Genomic DNA, 19,082 nt, shown 5'->3' on the forward strand with positions numbered 1-19,082 from the left:
TTCATTCCTTAATCATTTAGATAATACTTTACGACTCAAAGCAACAAAGTGAATTCATAACAAGGCATCAAAGCAAATACATCGAACTTTGATTCTGACCCTTGACATTTCCAACAAATTTGTTAGCCCTAGAGAAGTTCAATTCTGAATTTAAGATAGCGAAGAAGGAGGTGGGACAGAAGTTGCAATTATACAATGATTAAATACTCGGTCAGCACTGGCTTGAATGGCATTTCTGTTCCCAGTGTGTTCATAAGTGAAGGTGATGTTCACGAAAACATTATGGCACTGTCTTCCCAACGCCACAAGGGCCCGGCAACTAAAGTCACCAACTTTCTTCCCTTTGAAAATATAGTTGTACACGTCGAATGCATACTTTATGCTGAAATGTTTTTTGCACTCAACCACGGCCGGCGTGTCATCCAAATGCGCTAATGTTGGAAGTGCGCAATTCGCCAAAAGCAAAATGACCATAATTGGAAACATGTTTAGTCTGGCCATAATTGTGGAAAGAATGAGTAACTTTTCATTTTCTTAGAAAATGATGCCTTAGAAGCAGTTGAACTTTGACGCAAGGAGTTCTAAACTTATAAGGGATGAGGCAAAGGTGCGAGTCAATTTTAAAATGAAAAACGCATTTTCCTTTAAAACTATTTTAGCAATGGACTTACTGATGTGAGGCATCAACTACAACAGTGTCTAATTTGGTATTTATTTTGGTACCATAAACGCAACTTACAAGTTCTCGTAAATTGTTTAATTAATCTCAATAATAATATAGCTATTTTGTTAGCTCACACAAAAATTACTTGTTTCAAATTAATACACTGACTAGTTTGTTACAATAGAGTTGCCAAAACCGTGAACTGAACTTGCATGTCATGTTAGTGACTGTCGTTGCGGGAAAAAGTAGTGACAAGCAGGTTAAAGAACGCGACTAACCTTATTTGTTCTTCAGTAAATGGACAAACGTATTTCTCGGCATTATTAGTCCTACTATATCAAAACGAAAATGTGACGTAAGAGATTAAATTTGTTTAGAAGAGAAGAATTATTGAAGCACAATAGATTAAGTAGATAAACACCCCTTTCTTGGTAAACTCATTTTAGCACAAATATTATTTCACACCTTACTGCATATGGAACAATAGTCAAGCCCCACACGCCTGAATATAGCGTTAACGAGCTACAGTTGCGTCAATGATAAGTTTCAAATCAGTCAACAAATATTCTAGTTTCGGTTATTCAGACTAAAAGAAAAAAAGACAAAAAAAAAACAAAAAAAGATGTAGAGGTGTGCCGAAATGAACACATTTTTTTCAAAATGTAGGATGTCCATAACAACTGGGACCACAAGGCCAGTAAGAGTCGATCAAGAGTCTTTCATAAGCATATTCCCACGTCGTTTTGAAAGAATTTTGGGCAGTACGCCATGGCGAAGTTTTCATCTTTCTCAACTTCAACCCGAAAACAATAAAGAAAACACGTATGACTGTTACCAAGAATAACGCGATCAGACGAGTAGCCATATAGCGGACAATAGTTTCGCACATGCTTGAAATGGGACGAGCAACATAAGTTTCTTGAAAAATAAGCGTTACACACTAATATGCAGTGTAGCTGAAATAACCGAACGTAATGCACGGGTGAAGGCCGAACAAATGTAAAACTGACCTGTATTACATATGATGTTTCATGAAGTTTTTGAAATTGGTGCGGTAGTTGTTTTATTACTGTTGTTCATTCCTTAATCATTTAGATAATACTTTACAACTCAAAGCAACAGAGTGAATTCATAACAAGGCATCAAAGCATATACAACGAAATTTTATTCTGACTCATGAAACTTCCCACAAATTTGTTAGCCCTAGAGAAGTTCAATTCTGAATTTAAGATAGCGAAGAAGGAGGTGGGACAGAAGTTGCAATTATACAATGATTAAATACACGGTCAGCTCTGGCTTGAATGGCAGTTCTGTTCCCAGTGTGTTCATAAGTGAAGGTGCTGTTCACGAAAACATTATGGCACGGTCTTCCCAACGCCACAAGGGCCCGGCAACTAAAGTCACCAATTTTCTTCCCTTTGAAAATATAGTTGTACACGTCGAATGCATACTTTATGATAAAATGTTTTTTGCACTCAACCATGGCTGGTGAGTCATCCAAATGCGCCAATGTTGGAAGTGCGCAATTCGCCAAAAGCAAAATGACCATAATTGGAAACATGTTTAATCCGGCCATAATGGTGGAAAGAATGAGTAACTCTTAATTTTCTTAAAAAATGATGCCTTACAAGCAGTTGAACTTTGACGCAAGGAGTTCTAAACTTATAAAGGATGAGGCAAAGGTGCGAGTCAATTGTAAAATGAAAAACGCACTTTCCTTTAAAACTATTTTAGCAACGTACTTACTGATGTGAGTTATCAACTACAACAGTTTCTAATTTGGTATTTATTTTGGTACCATAAACGCAACTTACAAGTTCCCATAAATTGTTTAATTAATCTCAATAATAATATAGCTATTTATGAGCTCACACAATAATTACTTGTTTCAAATTAATACACTGACTAGTTTGTTGCAATAGAGTTGCCAAAACCGTGAACTGAACTTGCATGTCATGTTAGTGAGTGTCGTTGCGGGAAAAAGTGAGGGCAAGCAGGTAAAAGAACGCGGTTAAGCTTAATTGTTCTTCAGTAAATGGACAAACGTATTTCTCGGCATTATTATTCCTACTATATCAAAATGAAAATGTGACCTAAGAGATTAAATTTGTTTAGAAGCGAAGAATTATTGAAGCATAATAGATTAAGTAGATAAACACCCCTTTCTTGGTAAACTCATTTTAGCACAAATATTATTTCACACCTTACTGCATATGGTACAATAGTCAAGCCCCACACGCCCGAATATAACATTAACGAGCTATAGTTGCGTCAATAATAAGTTTCAAATCAGTCAACAAATATTCTAGTTTCAGTTATTCAGACCAAAGAAAAAAAGACGGAAAAAAAAAATTACAGAGGTGTGCCGAATGAACACACTTTTTACAAAGTGTAGGATGTCCATAACAACTGGGACCACAAGGCCAATAAGAGTCGATCAAGAGTCTTTCATAAGCATATTCCAACGTCGTTTTGAAAGAATTTTGGGCAATACGCCGTGGCGAAGTTTTCATCTTTCTCAACTTGGACCTGAAAACAATAAAGAAAACACGTATGACTGTTACCAAGAATAACGCGATCAGACGAGTAGCCATATAGCGGACAATAGTTCCATACATGCTTGAAATGGGACGATCAACATAAGTTTCTAGAAAAATAAGCATTACACATCAATATGCAGTGTAGCTGCAATAACCGAACGTAATGCACGGGTAATGGCCGAACAAATGTAAAACTAATCTGTATTACTTACGATGTTTCACGAAGTTTTTGAAGTTGGTGTGGTAGTTGTTTTATTACTCTTGTTCATTCCTCAATCATTTAGATAATGATTTACAACTCAAAGCAACAAAGTGAAGTCATAACAAGGCATCAAAGCAAATACATCGAAATTTTATTCTGACTCATGAAACATCCCACAAATTTGTTAGCCCTAGAGATGTTTAATTCTCAATTGAAGTTAGCGATGAAGGAGGTGGGATGGAAGTTGCAATTATACAATGATTAAATACTTGATCAGCTCTGACTTGAATGGTAGTTCTGTTCCCAATGTGTTCATATGTAAAGGTGTTGTTCACGAAAACATTGTGGCATGGTCTTCCCAACGCCACCAGGGGCCGGCAACTATAGTCACCAATTTTCTTCCCTTTGAAAATGTAGTTGTACACGTCGAATGCATACTTTATGCTGAAATGTTTTTTGCATTCAACCACGGCTGATGAGTCATCCAAATGCGCTAAAGTTGGAAGTCCACAAGTCGCCAAAAGCAAAAAAACCATAATTGGAAACATGTTTAATCCTGCCATAATGGTGGAAGGAATGAGTAACTTTTGATTTTCTTAGAAAATCATGCTTTAGATGCAATTGAACTTTGACACAAGGAGTTCTACACTTATAAAGGATGAGGCAAAGGTGCGAGACATTGGTAAAATGAAAAACGTATTTTCCTTTAAAACTACTTTAGCAACGTACTTACTGATGTAAGGTATCAAATATGAGAGTTTCTAATTTGGTATTTATTTTTGTACCATAAACGCAACTTACAAGTTCCCATAAATTGTTTAATTAATCTCAACAATAACATAGCTATTTATTTGTTCGCACAAAAATTACTTGTTACAAATTAATACACTGACTAGTTTGTTACAATAGAGTTGCCAAAACCGTGAATTGAACTGGCATGTCCTGTTAGTGACTATCATTGCGTGAAAAAGAGATGACAAGCAGGAAAAAGAACGTGACTAACCTTAATTGTTCTGCAGCAAAAGGACAAACATATTTCTCGGCATTATTATTCCTACTATATCAAAATGAAAATATGACGTAAGAGATTAAATTTGTTTAGAAGCGAAGAATTGTTGAAGTAGAATAGATTAAGTAGATGAGCACCCGTTTCTTGTAAAACTCATTTTAGCACAAATATTATTTCATACCCTACTGTGCATGGTACAATAGTCGTGCCCTACACGCCCAAATATAACGTTAACGAGCTACAGTTGAGTCAATGATAAGTTTCAAATCTGTCAACAAATATTCTAGTTCCGGTTATTCAGACCAAAGAAAAAAAGACGAAAAAAAAAAAGATACAGAGGTGTGTCGAATGAACACACTTTTTACAAAGTGTAGCATGTCCCTAACAACTGGGACCAAAAATGCCAATAAGAGTCGATCAAGATTCTTTCATAAGCTTATTCCAACGTCGTTTTGCAAAAATTTTGGGCAATGCGCCATGGTGAAGTTTTCATCTTTCTCAACTTGGACCTGGAAACAATGAAGAAGACACGTATGACCTTTACCAAGAATATCGCGATCATACGACTAGCCATATAGCAGACATTAGTTCTGTACAAGCTTGAAATGGGATGAGCAACATAAGTTTCTTGAAAAATAAGCATTACACATCAATATGCAGTGTAGCTGCAATAACCGAACGTAATGCACAGGTAAAGGCCGAATAAATGTAAACCTGATCTGTATTACTTATGATGTTTCACGAAGTTTTTGAAATTGGTGTGGTAGTTGTTTTATTACTATTGTTCATTCCTCAATCATTTAGATAATGCTTTACAACTCAAAGCAACAACGTGAAGTCATAACAAGGCATCAAAGCAAATACATCAAAATTTAATTCTGACTCATGAAACTTCCCACAAATTTGTTAGCCCTAGAGAAGTTCATTTCTCAATTTAAGATAGCGAAGAAGGAGGTGTGACGGAAGTTGCAATTATACAATGATTAAATACTCGATCAGCTCTTGCTTGAATGGCAGTTCTATTCCCAGTGTGTTCATAAGTAAAGGTGCTGTTCACGAAAACATTCTGGCATGGTCTTCCCAACGCCACTAGGTCCCGGCAACTAAAGTCACCAATTTTCTTCCCTTTGAAAATGTAGTTGTACATGTCGAATGCATACTTTATGCTGAAATATTTTTTGCACTCAACCATGGCCGACAAGTGCACAATTTATGTTGGAAGTGCACAATTTGCCAAAAGCAAAATGACCATAATTGGAAACATGTTTAGTCCAACCATAATGGTGGAAAGAATGAGTAACTTTTGATTTTCTTAGAAAATGATGCCTTAGATGCAGTTGAACTTTGACGCAAGGAGTTCTAAACTTATAAGGGATGAGGCAAAGGTGCAAGTCAATTGTAAAATGAAAAACGCATTTTCCTTTAAAACTACTTTAGCAATGTACTTACTGATGTGAGGTACCGACTATGAGGGTTTCTAATTTGGTATTTATTTTGGTACCATAAACGCAACTTACAAGTTCCCATAAATTGTTTAATTAATCTCTACAATAACATAGCTATTTATTAACACAAAAATTACTTGTTTCAAATTAATACACTGACTAGTTTGTTACAATAGAGTTGTCCAAACCGTGAACTGAACTTGCATGTCGTGTTAGTGATTATCGTTGCGTGAAAAAAGTGATGACAAGTAGGTAAAAGAACGCGACTAGCCTTAATTGTTCTTCAGTAAATGGACAAACGTATTTCTCGACATTATTATTCGTACTATATCAAAATGAAAATTTGACATAAGAGATTAAATTTGTTTAGAAGCGAAGAATTATTGAAGTACAATAGATTAAATAGATGAGCACCCCTTTCTTGGTAAACTCATTTTAGCACAAATATTATTTCACACCCTACTGCGTATGGCACAATAGTCATGCCCCACACGCCGGAATATAACGTTAACGAGCTACAGTTGTGTCAATGATAAGTTTCAAATCAGTCAACAAATATTCTAGTCTCGGTTATTCAGACCAAAGAAAAAAAGACGAAAAAAAAAAAAGAAAGATACAGAGGTGTGCCGAATGGACACACTTTTTACAAAGTGTAGCATGTTCATAACAACTGGAACCAAAAGGCTAATAAGAGTCGATCAAGAGTCTTTCATAAGCTTATTCCAACGTCGTTTTGCAAGAATTTTGGGCAATACGCCATGGCGAAGTTTTCATCTTTCTCAACTTGGACCCGAAAACAATGAAGAAGACACGTATGACTATTACCAAGAATATCGCGATCATACGAGCAGCCATATAGCGGACAATAGTTCCGTACATGCTTGAAATGGGACGAGCAACATAGGTTTCTAGAAAAATAAGCATTACACATCAATATGAAGTGTAGCTACAATAACCGAACATAATGCACGGGTAAAGGCTGAACAAATGTAAAACTGATCTGTATTACTCACGATGTTTCACAAAGTTTTTGAAATTGGTGTGGTAGTTGTTTTATTACTGTTGTTCATTCCTCAATCATTTAGATAATGCTTTACAACTCAAAGCAACAAAGTGAAGTCGTAACAAGTCATCAAAGCAAATACATCGAAATTTTATTCTGACTCATGAAACATCCCACAAATTTGTTAGCCCTAGAGAAGTTCAATTCTCAATTTAAGATAGCGAAGAAGGAGGTTGGACGGAAGTTGCAATTATACAATGATTAAATACTCGATCAGCTCTGGCTTGAATGGTAGTTCTGTTCCCATTGTGTTCATAAGTAAAGGTGTTGTTCACGAAAACATTATGGCACGGTCTTCCCAATGCCACAAGGGCCCGGCAACTAAAGTCACCAATTTTCTTCCCTTTGAAAATATAGTTGTACACGTCGAATGCATACTTTATGCTGAAATGTTTTTTGCACTCAACCACGGCCGACGAGTCATCCAAATGCCCAGACGTTGGAAGTGCACAATTCGCCAAAAGCAAAATGACCATAATTGGAAACATGTTTAGTCCGGCCATAATGGTGGAAAGAATGAGTAACTTTTGATTTTCTTAGAAAATGATGCCTTAGATGCAGTTGAACTTTGACGCAAGGAGTTCTAAACTTATAAGGGATGAGGCAAAAGGTGCGAGTCATTGGTAAAATGAAAAACGTATTTTCCTTTAAAAACTACTTTAGCAACGTACTTACTAATGTGAGGTATCAAATACGAGAGTTTCTAATTTGGTATTTATTTTGGTACCATAAACGCAACTTACAAGTTCCCATAAATTGTTTAATTAATCTTAGCAATAACATAGCTATTTATTAGTTCACACAAAATTTACATGTTTCAAATTAATACACTGACTAGTTTGTTACAATAGAGTTGCCAAAACCATGAACTGAACTTGCATGTCGTGTTAGTGACTATCGTTGCGTGTAAAAGAGATGACAAGCAGGTGAAAGAACGCGACTAGCTTTAATTGTTCTGCAGTAAATGGACAAACGTATTTCTCGGCATTATTATTCCTACTATATCAAAATGAAAATGTGACGTAAGAGATTAAATTTGTTAAGCGAAGAATTGTTGAAGTACAATAGATTAAGTAGATGATCATCCCTTTCTTGGTAAACTCATTTTATTAAATACGTTAATGGCGAAGTTTTGAGATACGAGAGTTTCTAAATTTGGTATATATTGGGTATGATAAAAGCAACTTACAAGTTGCCATAAATTGTTTAAACCCCAACAATCACCTAACTTTTTATTATTTCGCACAATTATTACTTCTTTGCAAATTAATTGATTGACTAGTTTATTACAATAGAGCTGCAAAAACCGTGAACTGAACTTGTATCTCGTGTTCTCGACTATCAGAGATGTCCAAATATCATTGCGTGAAAAAGAGACTGACAATCGGAAAAAAAATCATGACTAGCCTTAATCATTCTGCAGTAATTGGACAAATGTATTTATCGAGCATTATTATTCCTATTATAACAAAATGAAGATGAAAATATGGTATTGTCTAATAATCGGAGTGTAAAGTTTTGAAGTGTTTGAGAGAGAGTAGATTTGTTGCTCAATCTAAAAGAACGTCAATGTGTTTGAATAATTTCTACTGTACAAGGTACATCAACCATGTACTGAGATTATAAGATATTTGGATCGACATCTATCTGACTATATGCTGCTAATTTCTTCAACCCCATCTGTCTCATTTCATCACGAACCTTATCAGCCTCATCCCACCGTTCGTGAGTGGTGTATGTATTCGATACAAGAGCATAAGTTCCAATGCTTACTCCTGTACTCTTGAGGAGACCATTTCTGATCCTCTTAAACATCTTCTCATTCCCATGAATTTTGCAAGCATTAAGCAACGCTCCCCAAACAGCGCCGTCTGCTTCTGTTGGCATGTCCTTCATGAAACTCTCTGCTTCCTCCAAGAACCCCGCTCGACCATACATATCAACTAGGCAGGCGTAATGCTGTGTTTGAGGGGCAATCCGATAAACATTTTTCATAGCATTGAAAATCATCAACCCTTGATCAACTAGACCTGCGTGACTGCATGCTGATAACAAGCCAAGGAAGGTTACATCATCAGGAGGAATCCCATGGACTAGTGTGAGCGAAAAGAGCTGCAACGCGTGTATACCATAACCATTCATGGCCATGCCGCTTATGATAGTACTCCACGAAATGTTATCCTTGCAAACCAGGGTTTTAAAAACCGAAACTGCCATACCTACTTCACCACACTTTACATACATGTTTATTAATGCATTTCCCACAATGCCATTCAACACGAGATCTGGCCGTGCACTTATATACGAATTCACCCACTGGCCTAAACTCAATGCCCCAATCGAAGAACACGCTGACAATACATTTACAATGGTAGCCTCATTAGGCTCAACTTCGTCTCCCTGAACCATCTCCTGAAAAAGCCTCACTGCCTCATCACAAAATCCTCTTTGTGCATAACCACCCACCATGCTAGTCCAAGAATACACATCTCTCTTGGGCATATTTACAAACAGGTACCGTGCACTCACCAAAGACCCGCATCTCATGTAAAAATCCAACACTGCATTCTCCAAAATAACATTCCTTTCAGATAACTTCCTCATACAATATCCATGAACAGATTTACCAAACTTTAAAGCTTCTAAACTCGAACAAGCGGACATAACAATGACAAGAGTAGTAGAATTAGGCGGCACATCCATGGACATAAACTTAACAATTGCTTCCTCCGCAAATCCACACTTGTTAAGACCCGAAATCATCGAAGTCCACGAAACAACATCAGGTTTTGGTATGGAATTGAAAACCCGGGTAGCGGATGCAATGTCAGCTTGGGTTACGTAGAAGTGAAGCAACGAGTTTTGGATGAAGGTATCAGAAAAGTGCCCGGTTTTTATGACGCGGGCGTGGACTTCCCGGCCCTTGTTGTCATCATGGAGGAAGCAACATGCCTTGAGAGCGTAAGTGAAGGTGTAGTGGTTGTGGGAGGTTGGGTAGTGGAGCATTTGGTTGTAGAGGAAAAGGGCAGTTTGCGGGGCGGGGGAGTTTGTGAGATGTCCCAGTAGAGGGTTTAACAGTTGGGGTTTAGGGTTTTTGATGATTTGGGCAAGGATGATTTGCTTTAATTGTCGTTTCATTGTACTTTTTGACGAAAATGTATGCACAGTAGGTGTCGGAATTGCTGGGCATTCATCTTTTTCTTGAGGAGAAATCCGACATCTGAAACAATTGTGGGCAGCGGTAGGGTGGGAATTTGGGTTGCGCAGAGGAAGGGAGGCGGAGGAAGGAAAGGGATCAGGAGGGCCGGATAACATGTATTTTGAGAGAGAAAAGCTCACTAGTCACTACGTCCTCCATACCAGGGTGTACGGGCGAGCAAACAGGTCCTGAATCCGTGGGTCAGGGCTGGTACAAGAGGTTTGGGACGGGTACGGAACGGTTCCAAATATTTTTAAAACTGAACAGGGTGGGACGGGGCGGGTCAATGTTTTTAGCGGGGCAGGGTAGGTTCAAATATATGAGAAAAAGGGTGCCCGACCCAGACCTTTTCCACCAGTCTAATATATGAGATTAAATCTCCACCCTTGTTCTAATCTAAAGGGCAAACACTCTTGACTCTTTGTCTGTTTCTCCTTCATTCAGTCTCTCGAACTCGAAGCTTCAACCGACTTCGACTCTCGGTCTCTCACTCAGACACATTCACAGCGCAGCTGAGCTTTGTTATGTTCGTCGTCGGTCCGTTCGTGGTCAATCAATCATCGAACTCCGTCCTTTCGTTCGAACAATATGGGTATTTGTTAGTTTTGTCCTTGTTATGTGGTTTTTCAAATTCCATTTAAATTTACTGACTTTGATTAGGATTGGGAGTCTTTAATCTCAACCCTCTGCGCCAAACATGGATTTTGATCAAATTTCTCAATTGGATTAGACTATTTCTTTTCTGCTTTCACCCTTTAGTTTTGTGTCTGACTGAATTTCAAACTCTTCCAGGTTGGTTAGGTGATGTGCATGTTCTCACGCTACGCAATAGAAGCATTGCTCACGTTGCCTTCAGATCAGCCTTCAGGTTTTTCAGGTGCAATTTGCATCAGCAAAGGAACGGGGGTCCGTAGGAACCGGCCTGTTTCAAATGGGACGGATTAGGTTCGGTTCCTATTTCAATTTTGTAATGCCCCGCCACACCCCGCCTTGCTGTATTTCTAAACGGGTGATGCTATCCATGTACTGCTGTCGGATCGAATAAATTAAAATATATCAAAAGTTGTAAATTAGCAAGGAATGAGTGCAAAGTAAAAATAAGGAAAAATTATACATATAGTATACCTTTAATACTTAATTGTATATTAAGTCAACACTTTTTAAATATTAAAAGGATAGACAAAAGTTAATACATGTGAAATATGACATCATTACCTTCTTCTTTTTTCCTCTAGAGTGTAAGTTACAAAATTACCCTTTATAGTATAAAAGTTTTTTCACACTTTGATCTCTTCATCTATTGCTATGTGCCAGGTGGTGGTGTTCCCTACCAATAGAAATTTGACATCTAAATCTTCTTTTATCCCTTTTTAATCAAATAAATTCTTAAAAGCTGGAAGTCCAATAGTCAAACAAAAACTAAAGGATGTGAACTTCCCCATCTAGCACTTCTGCAACTTGCTTTCAAATTCCATCATATTTCCTGTTCAACTTTAAATTCAATCTTTTTTGCCCAGCACTCACCCTCCACTTTTGAATCGAAAACCATAGTCTAAAAAAAGAGGAAAAAAATAACGGAAGTCAACTTCTAGATGCCAAAGCATGCCATGCCTAAACCCGATTATATCTTTCTTTCTCACGTTTTCATTTTCTGAGTGCTGGTAAATTTTGTGATGATTTCTGAATTAGTGAAAAGATTTACAGAATGAGTAATTGGTAATGGCAGTAAGAGTTGACGGTGGAAGTACAACTCCGTTAAATTAATTTGTTTTCTGTCGACGATTCAGCATCTCAATTTTTAAGAATTAAAGATATAAAATAATATTTAGATGTCAAATTTCAATTGGTGGGAACACCACCTAGCTTTTGTGCCAGGAACCCCAAAAAATTTCTCCACAGTGAGCTCGCGTTTCTGTCTTTGGATGAATCGATATTGATATTATCAACAAATGGTTTTGGTTAGGGGTACTATTTAGGCAATAAGCATTGCTAAGAGATCCAATAAATGGTGTGGGTTTATAGTCACAATTTTAAAGAAACTTTGGTTGAACTGGTTCTGGAAAAATGGTTAAAGACGAGTTGAAATAATTCTGCAAAAATGGTCGAGGATGGGTTGAACTGATTCTACAAAAATGGTTGAGACTTATTGAACTGATTCTGCAAAAATGTTCAAGGACAGATTAAACTAATTCTGCAATAATTGTCGAAGATGAGTTGAACTGATTTTGTAAAAATGGTCGATGATGAGTTGAACTGATTCTGCAAAATGGTGGGTTTAATTGATTCTGCAAAAATGGTTGATGACTGATTGAACTGATTCTACAAAAATGTTCAATGAGTGATTAAACTAATTCTGCAAAAAATATCGAGAACGGGTTGAACTGATTATGCAAAAATGGTTGAAAACAAGTTGAACTGATTTTGCAAAAATAGTGGTGGATGGGTTGAATTGATTATGCAAAAAAGGTGGGTTGAATTGATCATGCAATAATGATCGATGACTGATTGAACTGATTATGCAAAAAAGGTCTAAGACGAGTTGAACTGATTCTACAAAAATGGTCAAAGACGGGTTGAATTGATTTTGTGAAAATGGTCGAGGACTGATTGAATTGATTCTACATAAATAGTAGAGGATGAGTTGAGCTTATGGTATATATTAATTTTGTTGGAGTTGTGAAGGTTGGGTTCTATAACAGCCCTAAAGTCTTAGGGTATGGCTGGTATTTTAAAACATTGTTTCCATGTTTTTAGGCTGAACTTTAGTTGTTTTTATGTTTTTGTCTCTCATTGACATGTTTAAAAACTAGTGATGTTCCTTAAAATATAGTGAAATTTTTTGTCTCTATATATAAAGCTCATAGTCCTTGGTGTTTTACTGATCAATAACCTAACTACCCTATACTTGACATAAAAAGAAGAGAAATACCTCAAAATGGGACAATTTCTTAATCTTGGGACAGAAATATGTTTTTTTGAATATGCATACAACATGCACACGCTAGGCCTGGCAAACAAGTCGGGTTTGTTGTGTTCGTGTAAAACTTGTTATCGCAATGGATTGTGTTATGTCACACCCTTTATCTTAACGGGTCATTAACAGGTCGGGTCAGTTTACCCAACCAGTAAAATGACCCGATCCATTATGACCCGTTAAGAAAAATATTTTTTTTTCTTAAATTTGCACATATCACATTCCCACATAAATATTACATCAAAGCATAAAAACACATTTGTCGTTAAGTACTACATCTACACTCCAAAATAAGAGCTTAATAAAAAAGCACCAATACACTACTAGTCTACTACAAAATATCAAATGTGCAAGGATATGCAAAATGAATGAGTTTTTCTTTTCAAAGTTGTGAAGCCTTACTCAAAAGTTAAAACCTTGTCAATGAAACTCAAAGCTTGCATGTTATTCCTTTTACAAAATCCTTCAATTTTATTGATCACCATGGGGAAATTGTATTGGAACTTTGGCTTGATCTATTGCCTTCAAGAGTTATGTTGATGATGTTTTCAGTAAGGTTTTCCATATCAAAACTCTTTTCTGCATAAATGAAATATAGAAAAACCAAACATTATAAACCATTTAAATTATGAAAATTTTACCAAAATAATTATGAAAAGAAATAAAACAATAATACTATACCATATAAAAATATATTACCTCATTTTTTTCAAAATTTTGCTAAAATTTAATTATATATATATAATTATAATAGTATATAATATTATTTATCATATATATATATATATAATTATTATAGTATTTTTAGGGGTATAAAATTATTAAATTAATATTTTACTTATCGTGTATTAGGTTACCCATATGTATACCTGTAACAACCCGTTATCTTACCCGATAATGACCAGATTCATTATCGTGTCAACTCGATAACTTGTTGATTTCGTGTAGTGTCTGTCGGGTTAACAGGTCATGTAAAAAATTATTAGGCCTGTCACACGCCATGCACAATAATCGGACATAAATAGGAAATTTTCTACACCTTGAAATGACCAGATTGCCCTTGTACATAAATGAGTTAATTATTCCCATTTTTTGATTTCTCTATTCTTTCCTCTCTCTTTACGACATCTACACACTCTCTTCTTCTTCCTAACCCGCATTCAATTTCTTCATAAATTACTAACCCTAACCCTAACCCCCTTTCAATCTGCGATCTAGGTTTTAACGTGCAAGAGTTGTACTTGAGTTTGATAGCAGATAGCGATCTGCAAAGTTCAAACCCATTTATTAGGGTAATTAATGGCCAGCCATGGTTTTAAGGTTTTACCCTACACATGGTGGCATCCTATTGGCCAAGGTTTTATGGAGAACTATTCTCAACATATTAAATAGGAGATAATATCTTGAGCTAATGGAGTAAATAACCCTAATTGACTTAAATAGGAATTACTTACTTGAATGGAGTCAATCTTCAATTGGAAATGTATTAAAGATAGGATTTGGGTAATTAATCCTTATTTTTAATGCTTTGACTTTTCCTTGCCAAGGGCAAGTGAGCTATGGGCAGTCCTATTTAGGTACAGATACATTTAGGGGTGTAAGCTACGCGTGGGAGTATCTGAGCAACCTGCCCATTTAATGAGGGCAATTTTGTCTTTCTTGAGCAAAAATTCATGTGTCACCTCTAGAATTTTTGGGATTATATTAGGCTCCACAAATTCCCTTACACCTACTGGGTTGCATGTAGGAAAATAACAGTAGGTGTAGAAATCCCAAGCTGCATGGATTTGTGGAGTTATTTCCGAATTTGAACTAGATCTCCTTCCTTGATCTAGAGATAGACTTCTTTTAGGAAAAGGCAACCAATTGCCCCCAATACCTATTTAATTCTGCCTTTAGCAGGGGATGAAATAAATTTGGAGAACAATCATCATTCTAACAAGGAAGATAGAAGCCAATGGAAATTTGTTCCCTTTCCCCTAGTTTTCTTCTTCTTTTGCCTTTGCAAATAGTTGTCTCTCGTTGTTGTTCTTCTTCTCCATGCTGCACCAAGGTAAGAAATTTTTTAATTTTCTTCTTCTTAATTTTTGGGAGCCTTAGGGCTTAAAAAATTGGCTCGAAGAGAGCTGAAGAGGCGTGAAAATTATGTCAAAAGTGCCATGATACTGTTTTGCAGTGATGCGTAACATGGGTTGCTGGTGGTACGTCAGCAGATCTCAATTGATGTGGGCCAGGTGCTCAGCTCGGTTGGGCCGAGGTGATTGGCGCGTTAGGGCGCGGAGAGGCCAGCTCGGGCTGGAGGGCCTCCATGGCTGCTGGCCACGGGCCTGTTTAGGCGAGAAGGGAGAAAGAGAGAGACCGATGTGGGTTGGCTCTATGGTATCTGCAACCTAGGCTGAGAGACCTAAGGCCCGCTTGAGACGCACGTGTGAGAGAAAATGGAGGAGTAAGGTGTGGGCCTCATTCGGTAATGGGCCTCGAGGCCTGTTAGGCTGGAATGGCATGTAGTCGGGCTTGGGCCCATTGGACTAAAGAAGAATAAGAGAGGCACGGGGTGCTCGCCCTTCATTGCTGTGGAAAGGGCCCTTAGGCTTATTGTCACATGCTGATGAGCTGGGCAGTGGGGCCTGGCTCTGGGCTCTGCGGTCCTGCTTTATTGTTTTATTTTTTATTTTTCTTTTCGCGAGCTACCTTTTAAATATTTTTCTTCATACTTTCCTTCAGAAATTTTGAGATGTCTTCCTCCGAACATAAAAATGACAAATATCCTCTACCTTTGTACTGTTAATATGGTTCTTCCGACAAAGTAGGCTACTTCAAGGCTGCACATGTCAAGATCAATTCTAATGAATTGTTTCGGGATTTTCTCGACACGCACAAGCATGCGATTCTGTTAGGGGTTCGCGTCAAGCAGGTGAATGATGATAGCGAGCATGAACCGTGCAAAGGCACCACGGCTAAGAAAAGGGCTATCAAATTCCATCCGTATTACTTTGGGTTGGGATTTACTTTTCCCATGCTGCGTCTTTTCCAAGAGGTGATCTACATCATGAAATGCACGCATGCTCAGAGCTCTCTGAATGCAATTCATTTGATGGTGGGATTTTCGAACTTGAGTGGGTTCTTTGATCTTGGCTTGACCATAAATAAGTTATGGTACTTATTCGAAATTGGCCGCATGGAAAACATGGGGTAGCTGAGGTCTCGCTATAGGTTTCTTGATGCTTCCTGAAAAGTTGATCACGAGTGGGTGAGAGATACCTTGGAGGTAAGTGGAGAGTGTGAGTCTGACTCCTCTTCTTATCTGGGCGTGTTCTGACTATCTTTATCAGTGGTAAACAAACTGCTTCATTCCTGGCCTATTTGAATTTTTGTTGAGCTGCTCCATGACTTCAATTTATTAATTGTCTTTTTTACTTTGTGTAGATTCGAAATTTGGCTCAACTCCAAGAATTCCGGTAGATATGAAGAAAGTGCACATCGCCTTGGGCATTCCAGTTAGGTACCATGAATGGCGCTGGCTGCTCAGTCTTCTTCATCGGGAGAGAGGCAAGCTGCCTCCGAATGAAGAGATAAAATGGATCAAAGAGAAGGCGTTTTCTTGTTTAATCGCTATTGTAGAACCTGCTACAAATGAAGGTGGAAATAAGAAATCTTCCTCACTTGCTAGTGAGCCTTCAACTGAGAAAAAGCCAATGACTTCCTCTACTGCTCGTAGGGGCTCATCTGCTGCTGAGAAGATTATCATTGATCTGACTTCCTCCAAGGGAAAAAAAATACTATTAAGTCTAAGCCTATGAAACCTATTGTTCCAAAGGTGGCCACAACCATTGTTGAGAGGATTACCCAACGGAAAGGTTCGGTGGTGCCCCGGGTGTCTGGGTTTGTGTCGAACACACATTGGGAGCTAAGTCTGGTTGAGCTTCTAAGAGGCTCACCATTATGAAGAGTGGGAAGGTGGATTTTGTTGCTAAGGTGACACCTGGGCCTATTCCTCATTCAGCTGCAACTGATTCATCTGCTGAGAAATGGAAGTCTGCTCATACAAGCGGTAGTGAAAGATTTACCAAGTCTGGAGCTGGGGAGTTTCCCGAGGGTTGTACGCTGTTGAAGGCTGACCTGCTCGAGGACGTCAACGGAGGCACCAAGTTAGTTGATAGTGCTGGGAAAGTTGTTGTCCATTAAAACACTTTTGCGAAGCTTGCTACCTATTAGAGGGATTTTCCTTGCTTGCTACAATGCATAAGACTTATTCACGTAGTTGAGTCTATGCACGTTGATCAAGATGTTGTCGAGGATGCTAAGAAGGCTAAAGTGGTGTTAATGGCTTAGTTTCGCTCAACTGCTGAAAGGATCTAGAAGCTTAAATCTGAAATCACCATTTTGAAAGGGTTTGATGTATATGCCCCCGCTTCTGTGCAACTAGAGATCGTTCATTAAGAGGTCGTTGATTTAAAGTCTAAGCTTACTGCAACTTAGGTGATGTTGAAAGCTGCAGAAAAAAAAAGTCAGTAGTGTTACACCAGTGGTCAAGGACCATGAGCATGTCAATTCAGAGCTACGATCTGTTTGTTTTGCCAAGGATGAGGAGCTTTTCTTCATGCATGCTAAAGTGTTTTATCTTAAGGATGTTTCCAGTAAGCTTAAGTCTAAGGAAGTGGATCTGCAAGGTACGCTGTCTACTCGTAAAAATTTGAAGAAAGAACTGGATAAGCTGCAGAATACTCACACTGGGCTTGTTAAGGAGAATATGCAGCGAAAGAATGAGAAAGTTGGTCACGAAGTGGTGCTTGCTTCTTGTCAGGCCGATTTCTACAAGCTAGGCTATATAGGCCATCTCCCGGGTAGGCCTCGGATTATGAGTTTTTCTAGAAGGACTTTGAGACTTTCTTCATTTCACCAGTTGATCTGCTTAACTTCTTATTTGAAGCTGCCTTTGGTAGAGCAGCTGAGGATTAGGTAGTTCAGGCAAGGGTGACTAAGGATGAACTAATGGAAGAATTGGCTGCTGAGAACAGTGTAGTTGCTAAAGGTGTGGTAGTCAAGGAACCAGTAGCTATGCAGGCTATTGATGAGTAGTCTTTTTGCTTAGACTTAGGAATTTTCTTTTTTTCCTTTTCGTTTTACCTTATTTGCACTTTGTTGGCCTTCGAGTCGGTTTATCAATTTTCTAGAAATTTAATAAATAGCTTTACTTGCTTTGCTTCATCCTTGCTATTTCGTCATTTTTTTGCAAAACTTTACTGTTAGACGGGCGGCTGGGCGAGCTGCTTCGAGGAAGCAGTTGATCCCATGGTGTCACTTAGGTTTTAGTTCCGGCTTTGGGGCTTCGGGAGCTTTGCCTGCTTGAGGCAACTTGCAAAACTTTGCAGTAGGATGAGTGACTAAGTTGACTACTTTGATGAAGCTGTCGATCCCACATTGTCACTTTAGGCTTTAGTCTTGGCTTTGATGCTCAAGGAGCTTTACCTGCACGAGGAAAAAAAAATGCAAAATTCTAATTTATAGAGCCAGCAGCCGAACTCATAGTCGTGTTTCTCGACTTTAGCAGCTTCACGAGCCTTGGCCCTCCTGGGGCATGTTGCGAAATTTCTAACTAACAGAGCCAACGGCCGCACACGTGCTTCTCGTACAAAGTAGAGGAGTTTTCGTAGCTACTATAGTTGTACATTTCAGCTTTAACTCTTGCAAAACTTAAACTATAGACCGTTGACTGAAAGTGTTACTTTTGAATAAGTAGACGGGTCCACATAGACATAGTAGGTGTAAGTCTTGGCTTATAGATTGCCTAGGGCTGTCAACCATTGAGTCGTTGGCCAAGCATCTTACTTACAGAAGTAGACGTCCCCCGTGACCACTTTAGGTGTTGGCCTGGCTCTCGGAGGCGTTTTAGGCTTAAGCTGTATGCTAAATCGTGACTCAGTGGCCATATACTTTCAGCTACTAGTCCTTTGATCTTCTAAATTACACAAAGCTCGGTACAGAT

The 19,082-nt window shown here is 38.1% G+C and overlaps 1 protein-coding gene across 1 annotated transcript; it reads right to left on the bottom strand.

Annotated features, from left to right (window-relative positions):
• Positions 1 to 8,396: 8,396 nt before the first annotated feature.
• On the bottom strand, positions 8,397 to 10,239 carry LOC103965444 (pentatricopeptide repeat-containing protein At1g08070, chloroplastic-like). Its single transcript, XM_018651932.2, has one exon. It carries the CDS (start codon positions 10,236 to 10,238, stop codon positions 8,544 to 8,546), a length of 1,695 nt encoding a protein of 564 aa, XP_018507448.2. The 5' UTR covers position 10,239; the 3' UTR covers positions 8,397 to 8,543.
• Positions 10,240 to 19,082: the final 8,843 nt, after the last annotated feature.

Source organism: the organism of the source record quoted next, unplaced genomic scaffold (assembly GCF_019419815.1).
Source record: "Pyrus x bretschneideri cultivar Hongxiangsu unplaced genomic scaffold, Pyrus_bretschneideri_v1 Contig66, whole genome shotgun sequence".
NCBI classification, from domain to species: Eukaryota; Viridiplantae; Streptophyta; class Magnoliopsida; order Rosales; family Rosaceae; genus Pyrus; species Pyrus x bretschneideri.